Below are 15,527 nucleotides of genomic sequence, written 5' to 3' on the forward strand. Positions count from 1 at the left end.
GTGGAGCGTTCCCGGGGTGGCCTGGATACGCGGAGGGTCTGGTTATAGGGTTGTGTCATCTGAGCAAAGCTCTGTGTACACACCTATGGGAATAGAGAGAAACACAATTTGCCCTTTTTAGAGGTGATTCTGAAATTTGGTGAAGATCTTTTTCTGATTTTACTAATCGCCTGGGCTTTTCTGGTTCTACCCATTGGTTGTGGCTCAGGGGTGATGTGATGGAGGTTACCAGTGGCCAGTAGCAAGGGCCCATCTGGAAATTGATGTGGTCGTCTGGCCTCTGTGTAGACTCATGAATCAACCACGTGGGCTCTGGGTTTTGATTGAGTTGTCCTTGTAATACACAGCCCTGAAAGAAGATGCTATTTTATTACTTTGCAAACAGTGTCCTGTAGGAAAGACCATGGACGAAAGGAGTGCTGCCTTGAGCCGAGCTGGGTGTTTCTTTCCGGGAGTGATGAATTCCTTACGCCCCTCTCGTCCCAGCCTCCTTGCTCTGCCTGGCGTACTACAGGGCACCAGCTCCAGGCCTCTCAGCTCTGAGCTCAGAACTCTGTGTTCTCCTTCGAGGCTGCCCTCGGTGGAGAGGAATCACCCTTCACTTGCACTGAGACGGTTGATCATTCTTTCAGCCTCTCAAAAGATATCTTTAAAAAATAATCTGAGAGGCCAAAGCACCATGCAGTTCCTGCACTTACTTTCTGAGATGGTCATAATTCTCCCTTAAATTCTTTCCTTAACTAACCACGCTCAGCCTGCAGTGACAGGCTCATTTTTCCTCCTTTATTTATTTTATTCAAGCCACTGGGTAGGAATCCTAGTGGTTCTTCACAGGCAGCTAGAACCCAGATCAGGGGATGATACCTCCAGGGACTGTCTCAGCCCCAGGTGTGGCTGGAGCCTCAGGTGGCTCCCTGGCCTCCTGGGACACAGGGGACTGGTCTGCTCCCTCTTCCCATCGCCAAGGCCGGGAGAAATGGGCTCCTGAATGTTCTTGTTTGTCAGAATAATGAGAGGGAAGTGTGCGCTCGTGCTCAGTCGTGTCCAGCTCTTTGTGATCCCATGAACTGCAGCCTGCCAGGCTCCTCTGTCCATGGGATTCTCCAGGCAAGAATACTGGAATGGGTTGCCATGCCCTCCTCCAGGAGATCTACCCTACTCAGAGATCAAACCCAGGTCTCCTGCATTGTAGCTGGATTCTTTACCAGCTGAGCCACAGGGAAGCCCCAAAACACTGGAGTGGGTAGCCTATCCCTTCTTATGTCCCCTGCACTGCAGGTGAATTCTTAACTTCAGAGAGGGAGGTGACTCTCCTTTAAAAGTGGAGGCTGTCCATAAGAAAGAATGAAACAATGCCATTTGCCGCAACGTGAATGAATGTAGAATCATACTGAATGAAGTAAGTCAGAAAGAGAAAGACAAATACCGTATGATATCACTTACATGTGGCACCTAAAATATGGCACAAGTGATCGTATCTATGAAACAGAAACAGACTCAGACATAGAGAACGGACTTGTGGTTGCCAAGGGATGTGGGGGGCTGGGGGAGGGAAGGATTGGGAGTTTGGGGTTAGCAGATGCAAACTGGTTTATATTTATAGCATAGGAAACTGTTGATATATTCACTATCATGTGATAAACCATCATGGAAAAGAATGTAAAAAAAAGAATATACCATCTGATGCAAAGAGCCGACTCATTGGAAAAGACCCTGATGCTGGGAAAGATTGAGGGCAGGAAGAGAAGAGGGCAACAGAAGATGAGATGGTTGAATGGCATCATTGACTCAATGGACCTGAGTTTGAGCAAACTCCAAGAGATGGTGAAGGACAGAGGAGCCTGGTCTGCTGCAGTCCATGGGGTCGCAGAGAGTCCAACATGACTTAGTGACTGAACAACAGCAACAATGTGTGTATAGCTGAATCACTTTGCTATACAGCAGATATTAACACAACATCTGTAAATCAACTCTACTTCAATAAAATTAAAAACCAAATAGATGCTGTAATGTCAGTGTATCCAAGTGAAACTCCAGGAGGCTCTGCCCAGTGACTTGGTTAACTGCCAGGTTCCTGGACATGCCCTCCCCTCTCCTTACCCACTCTCGTGTTCCAGGAGCTGCTCCTGATGTAAACCATTTGCAAAGCAGGAATCCAGCATGGCTCCGGGCACCGTCTCTGCCTAGAGCGCCTGGTCCGTGTCACTTAGGAGGATTTCTTTCCTGTCTGGCTCAACAGAAACAACTCCTGGGGACCCTCCCTGAGCCAGAAAAGGGGGTGGGTGTAGAAGTGAGTGGATGAATAGAAGGAGAAATGATATCTCTCCATGATGAGAGATAGGGATAGGGATTTAGTTGTTTGGTGATTGAACTGTCTACCACGTGGGCTTCCCAGGTGGTGCTAGTGGTAAAGAATCTGCTTGCCATTACACGAGACTTAAGAGCTGAAGGTTTGATCCCTGGGTCTGGGAGATCCCCTGGAGGAGGGCATGGCACCCCACGCCAGTATTCTTGCCAGGAGAATCCCATGGACAGAGGATCCTGGTGGGCTACAGTCCATGGGGTTGCAGAGAGTTGGTCACGACTGAGCGTCTGAGCACATAGACATACATGTGGGGACAGTAGAAAGCTTCGAATTTGTCAGCTTCTGTGTATTCATCACAGTCTCCTGGGGCTGTTTCTGCTTCAGGTTGTAACTGAGTGTGCTGTTTCTGAATAAGCCCAGCCATCCTTCTCCAGGCGGGAGTGGGATTGGCTTTGGCCAGGGGGGTAGGATCTGACGCAAGGAAGATATGGGCTGAGTCCTGCTCCATCCTTACTCCTGTGGGGTCTGGGGCCAGTTGTTTAAACTCTTGACTCTGAATTCATCATCTGTGCCTGATGGACAGCAGTGTCCACCTCCTAAGGGTCTGGAGTGTAAGCAGTAGGTTCTTCCCAGACAAGTGCCCAGGGAGCAGTAGGGGCTCACTCAGCAAACACTGGCTCGGGGTCTGCTCTGTGCCAGGTTATGTTAGGACCTGGACATGCCCAGATGGGCGAGACGGTGTGTGGTCATTTTAGCCGTGGTGGGGTTTGCGTTGTCACTGTAGATGGGAGCTTGTCAACCTTGGCTCCACAGACACTTTGAGCCAGATAATTCTCTTGGTGGGGGTGAGGGACACTGTCTCCAGGGCTGTGTTCTTTTCCTGCGAATAATGCTGGGCCCCACCCCAGATGAGTGGAAACTTCTGACTGGAATTAGAGATTTTGCATCTCCCGGAGGAGAGTTTTGCTCAGTGGATTCACTGTGCTTGGAGTGGTCAGTCTTGCGGTCGGTCGTGTGCAGCAAACTGTTCTGTGCCTCCAGTGGAAGGCTGAGCTGATAGAGGCTGCAGACGGATATGTGGTGTATTTACCTTCCTGAAGCTACCCTACTAAAGAAAATTGTTTGGTGGGGCTTCCCTGGTGGTCCAGTGATTAGGACACCATGTATCCACAGGTTCGATCCCTGGTTGGGGAACTGAAATCCTGCAGGCCGCGTGGTGAGGTCAAAGAAGGGGAAAACAAAATTGTTTGAAAGGTACTAGTTTAATTTCTGTGCCTCTCTCCCCGACCTTGTCCTCAGGGGACTGGGATGGAAGAGTGTGTGTCACTTAGGACAGGTTGAGCGGCTGTGCAGCCGCGGGCTAAGCCTGTACACAAACACCCCTGTTCATCTGAAGCCCAATTTCGATTCTGTCACGTGTGTGAAAAATGGACCCTCAGCCCCAAGGGAGAATGTTGGCGTTTTTGAAGATGAAGGCATTAAGACAGGAGCATTTCTATGATTTATTAACCAGTTTATCCTGTCAGGGGGGCACCTTGTCAGGGGCGGATGAGTGAGCTGTGGCATGGAGGGGCCAGAGCCCCACTCTTCTGTGTCCCACGGCTTCTCTCTCGGTAATCGGACGGGCTTGACTTCAACTTTTAATCCTGCAGCGGCAGCTGATGCATCTCCAGGCATCCTGCATGGCCGCCGCCAGGCGTTCTGACCCTGGAGGGCTTGGTTTTTTAAAATATTTATTTACTTGGCTGTGTCGGGTCTTAGCTGCATTGGGCGGGGTCTTTTGATGTGGTGCATGGACTCAGTAGTTGCAGTGTGTGGACTTAGGTGCTCTGTGGCATGTGGAACTGGGTTCTCAGTCCTCTGACCAGGGATCAGATGCATGTCCCCTGAATTGGAGTGAGGATTCTTTACCACTGGACCACCAGGGAAGTTCCTGGAGGGCTTGTTTGCAGAATTGCTTGATTGTGCTTGGGATGTCTGACCAAGCACACAGGGGTGGGGTGGGGGTAGGGGGCCTGGGTTCTAGGTGACTTGGCTCCTCTGGGGATCCCCAGCTGGGTGCCTGAAGGGCTGAAGCCACAGAGTTGGGTGGTTCATCCCCAGGGCTTTTACTTGTATAGAACTTCTGAGCTGGTCTGCCCTGGGCAGGGTGTGCATTTTCTACTTGCCTAAGCTGACTCTTGAGAAGTCCCTTGGACTTCAAGGGGATCAAACCAGTCAATCCGAAGGGAAATCAGCCCTGAATATTCATTGGAGGGACTGATGCTGAAGCTGAAGTTCCAATACTCTGTCCACCTGATGCGAAGAGCCGACTCATGGGAGAAACCCCTGATGCTGGGAAAGACTGAGGGCAGAAGAAGAAAGGGGTGACAGAGGATGGGTGGCATCACGGACTCAGTGGACGTGAGTTTGAGCAAAGTCTGGGAGATAGTGAAGGACAGGGAAGCCTGGCGTGCTACAGTCCATGGGGTCACAAAGAGTTGGACATGATTTAGCGACTGAACAACAGCAACAAATTAACCTTTACCTTTGAACTTCTTGACGGCTAGATTGTGTTTCTAGGTTCCTTAGAAATTCTTTGTTTTTTTTTTTTGATGTGGACCATTTTTTAAAAACTCTTTATTGGATTTGTTCCAATATTGATTCTTTTTTTTAAATATAAATTTATTTATTTTAATTGGAGGTTAATTACTTTACAGTATTGTAGTGGTTTTGCCATACATCAACATGAATCTGCCGCAGGTATACACGTGTTCCCCATCCCGAACCCCCCTCCCTCCTCCCTCCTCGTACCATCCCTCTGGGTCATCCCAATGCACCAGCCCCAAGCATCCAGTATCATGCATTGAATCTGGACTGGCGATTTGTTTCATATATAATATTACACATGTTTCAATGCCATTCTCCCAAATCATCCCCCCCCCCACCACAGAGTCCAAAAGACTGTCCTATACATCTGTCTCTTTTGCTGTCTCGAATACAGAGTTATCATTTTGTGTTTTTGTTTTGTTTGGCCGAGAGACACATGGGATCTCAGCCTTCCGACCAGGGATCGAACCCTTGCCCCTTGCATTGGAAAGCGAAGTCTTAACCACTGGATCACCAGAGAAGTGCCTGGAAATTCTTTAGTATGTGCAGTGCACTCATTAGAGAGGCAGTGAATCATCTTTGGAAAAGCATGAGTCCTTACCCATCAGTAGTGAGGGGATGAGGCACTCAGCCCTTGTGTTGCCTTGTAAAATGCTGAGCTTCCAAGGCCGACCCTGCTGGCGAAAGTGGAGTCTCTGGGACAGACCGGAGTGGGGCTCAGTGGTTAGTTTGGTCTCAGAATAAATTTTTGCAGTGGTAAAGGAGAGGGAGAGGCAACAGCCATGAATTGGTAAGTGAAAGTGAAAGTCACTCAGTTGTGTCCGACTCTTTGCGACCCCAAGGATGACTGTACAGTCCACGGAATTCTCTAGGCCACAATACTGGAGTGGGTTGCCGTTCCCTTCTCCAGAGGATCTTCCCAACCCAGGGATCAAACCTAGGTCTCCTGCACTGCAGGCAGATTCTTTTCCAGTTGAGCCACCAGGGAAGCCCAATTGGTACCTGGGACATGCCCAAAGCAGCTGGTCCTGCCGCCTCCGGGCAAAGGATTTCAAGGTGACCTCTGAGCTGAAGGATTATGGCTGCTCTGCATCACAGCTGACAATGTTTGTTTCACTGCCAAGAAGAAAAGTGGGTAGTGTCCGTAAAACCGATATGCACAGGTGTAAATGTGGGAGGTGAGATAATGACAAACTTGACTTTGTGGTGGGGCTTTTTAAAACAGTACTCAAGTCTTGGAAACGGAAGCATAATTCTCTCTTGGTCCAACCACCTGTCAGCTGTAAGTGGTCATTATTTCATCATTTTGCAATAAAAGATAATAGAATAACGATTTATATCTCATGGCTGATGTTTTAATGTGTCTCTCTGTTATGCTGGGCTGACAGTCTGTGATTACAGTAAACGTTTTCTTGGTGACACCGTGGTAATGACTCGTTAATGGGGGATTATTCCAAGTTTAAATCACATTGCCACAGCCCGGCCTGGCCCGGCCCTGTGTTGAGGGGTGGTCTTTGAGCTCAGTTGGTGACCCTACCACCTGGGCTTTGCCCCAGCAAGGACACTGGATTCCAGGGACCCCTCGAATACAGAACCTCAGTTCAGTACTGACCTGGGCTCTCAGGTCGCTTGTTCCCTGAAGATTCTCAAACCCAGTTAGTGCCTCCGTTTCTATTATCTGTGTCTACGACATTTATTAGTTTTAGATGAAAGTGACTGCATTGGATTTCAGGAGACTGGAAACAGTGGCAGAAGGAAGGTGTTTCTGTTCCCATGTGGCCACGTGCATCTCAGCAACGGGAGCTGGGTTTGACCCGTCTATGTGACGGAAGCTGGGTTTGACCCTTCTGTGTCGTCTTTCTCACTCCCCACCCCATGGAGAAGCTACAAGTGGGAAACCTTTTAGTAGCAATTTGAGTATCCTCTGCTTGGCTTGGACCCCTGCCTCACCAAACCTTGTCTTAAATGTTGTCAAGGCTATATTTGTTATAAACAAAGATATTTTGTTCTTGTTCAGTCGCTAAGTCATCATGTCTGACTGTCTGCGACCCTGTGGACTGCAGCACACCAGGCTCCCCTGTCCTTCACTATCTCCCAGAGTTTGCTCAAACTCATGTCCATTGAGTCAGTGATGCTGTCCAGCCATCTCATTCTGGACTGGGGATGACAGAACGAAATCCTGAAGAAATCCCAGGATATTGCTTAGTTAAAACAGAATTCATTCAGATGCAGCCTCATAGTATTTCCACAGGAAGCAGGGATTAGAGTCTGTTGGTGAGCTGTGATTGAAGTTTGGGCGTTGCATGAGAGGGCTCTGCCGATGTGTGGGCAATGTGGGCAGCTCAGTGGACATGTGGGTGTGGTGGGCAGTTCACTGGATGCATGGGTGCCATGGGCTACTTATATCTTTGGGCTCATGGTCCTGGCAGGTGATAGGGGTGGGGTGCATGGCTGCCCCAACCCCTTTCCTCTCCAGAGGCTCTGATGTCTTTTGGCATCTTTTGTGGATGAAAAACTCCCACAGGGGAAGCAAGCAGTCTTGCAACCCGATGCTGGGTGTCCTGGAAGCAGGAGCTGTGACCCCGATGTCTGTCTCTGAGGGGGTCCCTTCCTGGCCACTTCTCCTCTCTGGTGCCTGGAAGGGATGCTGTTCCCCACACGGTGTGTTTGCAGCATCGACATGAGAATGGTGGAGGGCGAGGAGGGAGCCCGTCTGCGTCCCTGAGCTTCCTTCTTGCAGGTCGAGAGCGTTCACTCTGTCCGCTTCTCTTTGGCAGCCCTTGTATTTTCACACATCCTTGAACCACCCGCATGTTGTGGCCGTGGTGGAGGTGGTCGTTGAAGGCAAGAGACGAGATGGGACTCTCCAGACTCTGTCCTGTGGGTTTGGAATTCTTCGGATCTTCAGCCACAAGCCGGAATCTCCAACTTCCACTTCGCAGGACAAACGGTATCTGCCTCGTTTTCTCAGTTGTTGGGGTTCCCAGCATCTTTCTGTGGTGAATTAACTGCTCGTCCACAGTAGGAAGCTCTGAATTTGTCAGCTTCTGTGTGTTTATCACAGTCTCCTGGGGATGTTTTTGCTTCAGTTTGTAACCGTGTTTGCTGTTGCTGTGTAAGCCCAGCCATCCTTCTCCAGGTGGGAGCAGTACAGGCTTTGGCTAGTGGGGTAGGATCTGACGTAAGGAGGATACGGGCTGAGTCCTGCTCCATCCTTACTCCTGTGGGGTCTGGGGCCATGTGTTTAAACTCTTGACTCTGAATTCATCATCTGTGCCTGATGGACAACAGTGTCCACCTCCTAAGGGTCCGGAGTGTAAGCAGTAGGTTCTTCCCAGACAAGTGCCCAGGGAGCAGTAGGGGCTCACTCAGCAAAGACTGGCTGGGGGTCTGTTATGTGCCAGGCTCTGTTATGTTAGGACCTGAACGTGCCCAGATGGGTGAGACGGTGTGTGGTCATTTCAGCCGTGGTGGGGTTTGTGTTGTCACTGTAAATGGGGGCTTATCCACCCTGGCTCCATGGACACTTTGGGCTAGGTGTGCCTTTGTTACGGGGCCATCCTGAACAATGTACAGTCTTACAGCCCACAAGATGCCAGTAGCCTCCTCCCTGCCCAGCTGTGACAGCCGAAAACATCTCCAAACTTTACCAGTTGTCCCGATGGGGCAAAATCCTCCCTGGCTGGGAACCACCACTCCAGACACACAGCCGTAGAAGCCCCTCAAATGTTGTTTCAAATCTTGGGACGTTTTCAGGCACAAGCTGCTCCCCAGGGATTGTTCCCAGTGCCCTTGGTCAGGCTGTGTTTGGACCATGCAGTGGGTACTCTGGACGGACTTGCCGACCAGCGCTGTGGGCTCACGGAGCCGATGCTGTGCTCAGGTGTCTCTGTTCCCTGCGGAGGGTGGTGGAAGCTCCCAGAAGGGTGAAGTGGAGGTCCCCACAGGCTTTCTTTTGAGAAGCATACCTGGGGTCCTGTGGCTGAATGCAAGGTGCTGATGTGCAGCTCACCCATCTTGTTTTGCAGGCTGAGACTGTATCATGGGAGCCCGCGAGCCCTCCTCCACCCGCTCCTTCAGGACCCCATAGAACGTAAGAGACGCGGCCTGGCCAGGCCTCCACAGCACCTGCTCATCATGTCACTTCCCTGAGTATTAGAGCGTCACCAGCTTAGCTCTAGATCTAGAGATCCAGCTATAGACCTGGGGAACGTGTAACGTGGGCTTGAAGTCTGACATAATTTAAAGACCCGGGGGCTTCCCTGGTGGCCCAGCAGTTGGGACTCTGTGCTCCCACTGCAGCAGCTGAAGGTTCCATCCCTGATCGGGGAACTGGGATTCTGCATGCCAAGCGGTGCAGCCAAAGGGTAAAAAAAAAAAATAAAGAAAATTTAATGACCTGAGACACATGAGCCTGAAGGGAGCACACAGCTTTGTGAGGATGACCCCGTGGGGCCCACCTGGAGGGAGGGCTGCTGGCCCCCCGGCCTCTGAGTAGCAGCTTTGCCCCCGTGGGAGTAGTTGGTATCTTTCACGGTCACTGGCTGTCCCCAGAAGCCTCTGACCAGAAAGTGCATGGGTCGTCTCCAGCACAGCAAGGTGTTCAGTGGTGCCAATGACAGGGACATCCTGCAGGAGCACCTACTCTGTGTGGGCTCAGCGCTGAGCGGCCACCTTAGGGCAGAGTGGGCTTCTTGCCTGCCTCTGTGGCTTCTCCCACTGAGCAGCCGGAGTGCCCCTGGGAGAGACGTGAGGCAGCCCCTGGCTGCTGACTGAGTGGAGGGTGGATGGAGGGGTGCCTGGGGAAGCAGGGGGATGGGCTGACAGGCCACTTCGGGGGCCTGGTGTGGGGCTCTTTTCTGACCTGGGGGATGTGAACAGGGTTCTAACAGTGGAGGCGGATCTGTTTGGGGCGAGTGTGGGGGTGACTTTCTGTCTGCAAAATGTTGTCTGGATTCCATGGTGGGAACTTGGTGTCTGCCTTCCAGCCTGTGTGAAACCCTGAGCCTACTTCCACTCCCTGAATTTGGTGGAAATCTCATGATAGAGGAACAGTTAGTCAAAAACTTAGCTTTAATGATAAAGACTGGCTTTTAGTGTTAGTTGCTCAGTCGTGTCTGACTTTGTGACCCAATGGACTGTAGCCCGCCAGGCTCCTCTGTCCATGGAATTCTCCAGGCTAGAATACTGGAGTGGGTCAGTTAAGTTCAATTCAGTTGCTCAGTCATGTCTGACTCTTTGCAACCCATGGAATGCAGCACACCAAACTTCCCTGTCCATCACTAACTCCTGGAGCTTGCTCAAACTCATGTCCATTGAGTCGGTGATGCTATCCAACTATCTCCTCCTCTGTCATTCCCTTCTCCTTCCACCGTCAATCTTTCCCAGCATCAGGGTCTTTTGCAATGAGTCAGTTCTTTGCGTTTGGTGGCCAAAATATTGGAGTTTCAGCTTCAGTATCAGTCCTTCCAATGAATACCCAGGACTGATCTCCTTTAGGATGGACTGGTTTGATCTCCTTGCAGTCCAAGGGACTCTCAAGAGTCTTCTCCAACACCACAGTTAAAAAGCATCAATTCTTCGGTGCTTAGCTTTCTTTATAGTCCAACTCTCACATCCATACATGAATACTGGAAAAGCCATAGCTTTGACTAGATGGACCTTTGTTGGTAAAGTAATGTCTCTGCTTTTTAATAAGCTGTCTAGATTGGTCTTAGCTTTTCTTCCAAGGAGCAAGCTTCTTTTAATTTCATGGCTGCACTCACCATCTGCAGTGATTTTGGAACCCTAGAAAATAAAGTCTGTCACTGTTTCCATTGTTTCCCCATCTATTTGCCATGAAGTGATGGGACCAGATGTCATGATCTTCGTTTTTTGAATGTTGAGTTTTAAGCCAGATTTTTCACTCTCCTCTTTAACTTTCATCAAGAGTCTCTTTAGTTCTACTTAGCTTTCTGCCTTAAGGGTGGTGTCATCTGCATATCTGAGGTTATTGGTATTTCTCTCGGCAATCTTGATTCCAGCTTGTGCTTTGTCCAGCCGTGCATTTCTCATGATATACTTTGCATATAAGTTAAATAAGCAGGGTGACAATATAGAGCCTTGATGTACTGGAGTGGATATTCATCCCCTTCTCCAGGGTTTCTTCTCGACCCAGGGATCAAACCAGCGTTTCCCACATTGCAGGCAGATTCTTTACTGTCTGAGCCACTGGGGAAATCCTTTTAGGTTATTTCCCAATTGAATTTAATCATTGACTTGCCAGCATTTTCTCTCCGGAAGTATCCTTAGACTCAGCAACTGTTATCAGCAAGCACCGTCCTCCCCCCACCACCCCACCCAGGTCCATTCTAGGACCATGGTTCTGGTGGAGGGTATGGGGGCTATGGATGTGTGTGGGGCCTGAGGAGGGACAGCCACAAACTGACAGCTTATCCTGTCAGGGTGCATTTCCGAAAATGTGGGGTATTTTTCTTGACTGGGTGATGCATTCCCATAATCCAGAATTCAAACTATGAAACAGTGTGAGAAGGTTCAGATGAGGTCTCCTCACTCCTGTGCTCAGCTCCTCGCCTACACCACAGGTGATTTCTTCTCTGGGGTCTTGTGGGTCCTTCCCAGTCTTCTGATAACACACGAGCAAATGTGCATGCCCGTGGTCTTGTTTTTGCCCCCGTCACGTCGTCCCAGACCTTTGTTTTTCCCCTTAACTGTGTATCTTGGAGGGTGTTTCATATCAGCACTAGGAAGCATGCTCACTCTTTTCACCACTGGCTGGCATTTAGTTGAATTGCTGTTTGTGATTGAACTGCCCCCCGCCAAACAGACGCGTGGAGCTGTTCTGTAGGAGCAGAGGGTTGAAGGTACAGTGAACACCTGGCCTTTTGTGAATGTGCACGTGAATCTGTAGGGTAAATTCCTGGAAGTGGGATTGCTGGTCTGGGGGCCCTTCCACTGCAGTTTTGTATTATTTCCCCTGTTTGCCCTCCATGGAGGTTGTACCAATGTGCTCTCCAGCCAGCCATGTAGCAGAGTGCCTTTTAGGGCATTTAAATTTTACAGTAAGCAGATCCTATGTGTGGAGTGGTCAGATATTAAAAATACAATTTTCAATAATACAGTTTTATTTGTAATGAATGCACATTTAGTTCTTATGAGAACACTTAGTGCGCCTCAGGAGGTGGTGAGTCCCCTGTCAGTGGAGGAAATCAAGCAGTAGCAAGATGCACCATCTGGTAGCCATGTGTTGAGGGCATGTCTGTATCCCCCTTAACCCCAGGCCCTGTGGTCCTGCGCCCAGTTTCTGCTGACGCCTTCCCTCTACCTCCCTGAGAACTCTGTCTGAGCTGTTCACAGCAGTTCCTTTCTGAGGATGCTCTCCTTCTTCCCACTTCCCCAGCATGTTATCCAAACCTTCCTTGGGGTTTGGATCCCATTCTCCCATGTGTAACGGGTGTCAGTGGGCTTGTATCTTAGTCACCGCAGGCTTGTGTCCTCTTTGAGGACAGGACTCTGTCTTAGAGGTTGCTGGCTACCCAGCACCTAGTCCTGCTGCTTTGTGCGGCTCAATGAATGTGAGGCTGAGACTGAAGAAGAGATATTCTTGTCAGAGAGCCCTCCAGGGTCCCTCTGATCATGGGAGCAAGCCATACCTGACTACACTGCTTGCGGGAAGAGGTGAGTCGAGAGATTCTATTATGTCAGCTCCTAAACAAGTGTCTCTTTCATTGCATTGTTACCAAATAGAGGTATTAAGGGTTGATTCTTTTTTGCTCTTGGCTGAACAAACAGAAATTCCCCTCTCTCCCTAGAAAAATACTTTTCCTGTTTGTCTGGCTCTTACCCAAGATGCTCGGCTTATTGGCCGGTGTGACTGAAGGTGTGTTGGTTTCAGCTGTTATAGAAGTTGTTTTCTCCCGCAGAGAACAAGCACATGACCCTCATTGAGAACTGCAGCCTGCAGTACACGCTGAGGCCACACCCGCTCCTGGAGCCCGTGTTCCACCTTCTTCCCGAGAACCTGCTGGTGTCCGGTCTGCAGCAGATACCTGGCCTCCTTCCAGCTCACGGAGAATCAGGTGAGGACTCTTCTGTTTCTCGTCACTTGATGAGTCTCTGTTAGGTCAGATCTTGCAGGAACTGGGCTGCATGGGGTGAGCATGCAGTGGGTGAGCGCTGGTTGGGTCCCTCCGGCTAACAGCCCGGTGGTGGTGGGGGAGAAGAAGCGGGGAGTGGGGAGGAGGAGGGTGGCTGTGTCGTCTCACTGGCGTTCCCTTCCTGAACACACCTCGCATCCCTTGGGTCCTCTCTGCCTTCTCTGCTCGGGAAATGGTCTCATAAGACAGATAGCTCATGTCTTTAGGACCATGGCCAGGAAAAGCACTGTTGCTGGATCCCACCTGTGCTGGACCGCCATATCAGTGGCTTGGTTATTCTAACTTCTTAATTGTGGTAAGATAGGTATAACGTAAAACTTACTATTTTAGCCATTTTTAAGTGTGCAGCTCAGTGGCATTAAGTCCACTCGCATCGTTGTGCAGCCATCTCCCCATCCATCTCCAGAGCCTTTTCATCTTCCCCAACTGAAACTCTGTCTCATTAAATACCAATTCCCCATCTCTCTGCCCCCTCTGCCCGCCCTTCTAGCCTCTGCCCCCCACCATTCTGCTCTCTGTCCCTATGAACTGACTCCTTTAGAGACCTCACAGAAGTGGAATCCTGCAGGAAGACTGGTCCTTCCGTGACTGGTTTATTTCACTTGGCATAATGTCCTCCAGGTTCATCTGTGTTGTTGCGTGTGTCAAGATTTCTCTGCTTATTAAGGCTGAATAGTACCCTGTCGTATGGAAGGGCCACCTTTTGTTTATCCATTTACCTGTCCACTGACATTGGGTTGGTCCATCTTTCGAGTTGCGAGTGAAGCTGCTTGATTACTTTGGAGCTGAAATCCATGGGACAGGCTCAGGGCTGTGTCTTGGTGTGATTTAGGAGTTGGTTCTCCTGGTGGATAAAGGTCAGCCCTTCACAACCATGAATCCCTTTAGGGGTTGATCTGCATTTAGGTTCTACTGATGGGCCGTACCTTCTTGGCCTCTGCTCCTTCCGGGCACTTCTGGGGACTTTTTTTTCTGGCTCTCTGGAAGAATCTAGGAGAAGGGATTGCAGCAGCCTTTCCCACCTGGCGCTCCTGGAGCCTCTGTTCTCTGGGAGCTGGCTCCCTGCTCCATCCAGGAGAGTTAGGATGTGGCTTTGGGTGTGAGCAGTGGGAAGGAGAGCTGGGAGGTGCCGAGTGTTTGGCTCAGAACAGAAACACCCAGGACCCAAAGAGGAGGCTCAGCTCCAGGAAGGAGTGTGTGTCTCAGCAATGATGTCCATGCATGTGGCCTGGGTGCTGGGGTCTAGGCTGGGCTGCAGACCTTGTCATCTGAGGTCACTAACTCCTGGGACGGGTGCACAGTGGTCCATCCTGAGCTCATTGTTTCTCCAGCGTCTCAGAGAGGAGACGCTGATACATGAGAAATGACCAATTAACCATGAACAGAAGCATGTTCTTGTGTGTGTGTGTGTGTGTGTGTGTGTGTGTGGAGGGGAGCTCCACGTTTGGATCTGTCCTGGGTCACTGAGCCCTAACCCCCTCCCTGCAGCCCCCAATAAGCAGCCATGTTGCCCCCTGTGATGCGCCCGTGTTTACCCCGGAGGGAGGAGTAGTAAGAGTTACAGGCTGGAGAGAGTACCTCCTGGTCATGCTGCTGGAGAATGTGACACCTGCATCTGGCTCTAAGCCCTGCCCCAGCCCTGCCTACCTGCCTGCTGGTCAGGGAGGAGCTGTCACCACCCCCGCCGGGATCGCGCAGGTATTAGGTACCCAGGTGTGGACCTGCAGGAAGTCAGCGGATGAGTCTTTCTGACCTGGAATTCTGGGTGTTTAAGCAGAATGTTCTTGGGGCCTGATGTGCATCCATCACCAGTGGGGGTCAGTAGAACTGCAGCTAAAACGTGAAGATACAGAAGTGGAGCACAGACGTGCTTCTGTGTCCCTGCTGGGAGGTGCAGGAGAAGCTCAGGGATCCAGACAGGCCCGGTGTTTGTTCTCAGCATCTCAGGTCAGGCTGGAAGGGTAAAGGGCTGCGTCATGGAGAAGAGTTCTGGATTCAAGGAGCTCAAGTCCAGTTCCTGACCCTGAGTTTGCGTTTTTGGACGAGCTGAGCGCCCTTGGCCTCTGGTTTGCCTCTGATGTGGAGTGGCGGGCACTGAGGCCTTTGAGGGATGCAGGTGGTGTCTGTAAAATGGCAAAAATGAAGAGCAATTTATGTTGTTGTTTAGAAACAAATGGCCAGAATGTGCTCTAGCAGGTGGGCGGGAGCTGCCTTCAGTGGGCAGGAGCTGTGCTCACTCCTCTGAGGGAGAGGGGACCAGGGCAGCCTCCCCTCCAGTCCCCAGACCACCTGGGAGCAGAGACCCTCTTGCTCAGCCCCCATGCACAGCCTCCCAGGCACCCAGCCCGCTTTCTGACAGCGGTCATTGTTTCTGTTACACATTCCGCCCAGGGTCTCATGGGCTTGTGTGACTCACTCTTGCGAGAATTGTTGTTTTGCTGGATGGTGTTTTACGGCTCTGAAGGGCCCAGGCAGGG

General features: G+C 50.7%; 1 protein-coding gene across 1 annotated transcript in view; it reads left to right on the forward strand.

The window, feature by feature from the left end:
- Positions 1-15,527, forward strand: part of NPHP4 (nephrocystin 4) — a 136,862-nt gene that overhangs the window by 11,683 nt on the left and 109,652 nt on the right. Inside the window, exons 3-5 of the mRNA XM_068986323.1 lie at positions 7,672-7,844; positions 8,923-8,987; positions 12,817-12,972. Of these exons, the coding sequence (XP_068842424.1) occupies positions 7,672-7,844; positions 8,923-8,987; positions 12,817-12,972 (394 nt within the window). The remainder of the gene's footprint in view (positions 1-7,671; positions 7,845-8,922; positions 8,988-12,816; positions 12,973-15,527) is intronic.

This window comes from Capricornis sumatraensis, chromosome 14 (assembly GCF_032405125.1).
Source record: "Capricornis sumatraensis isolate serow.1 chromosome 14, serow.2, whole genome shotgun sequence".
NCBI lineage: Eukaryota > Metazoa > Chordata > Mammalia > Artiodactyla > Bovidae > Capricornis > Capricornis sumatraensis.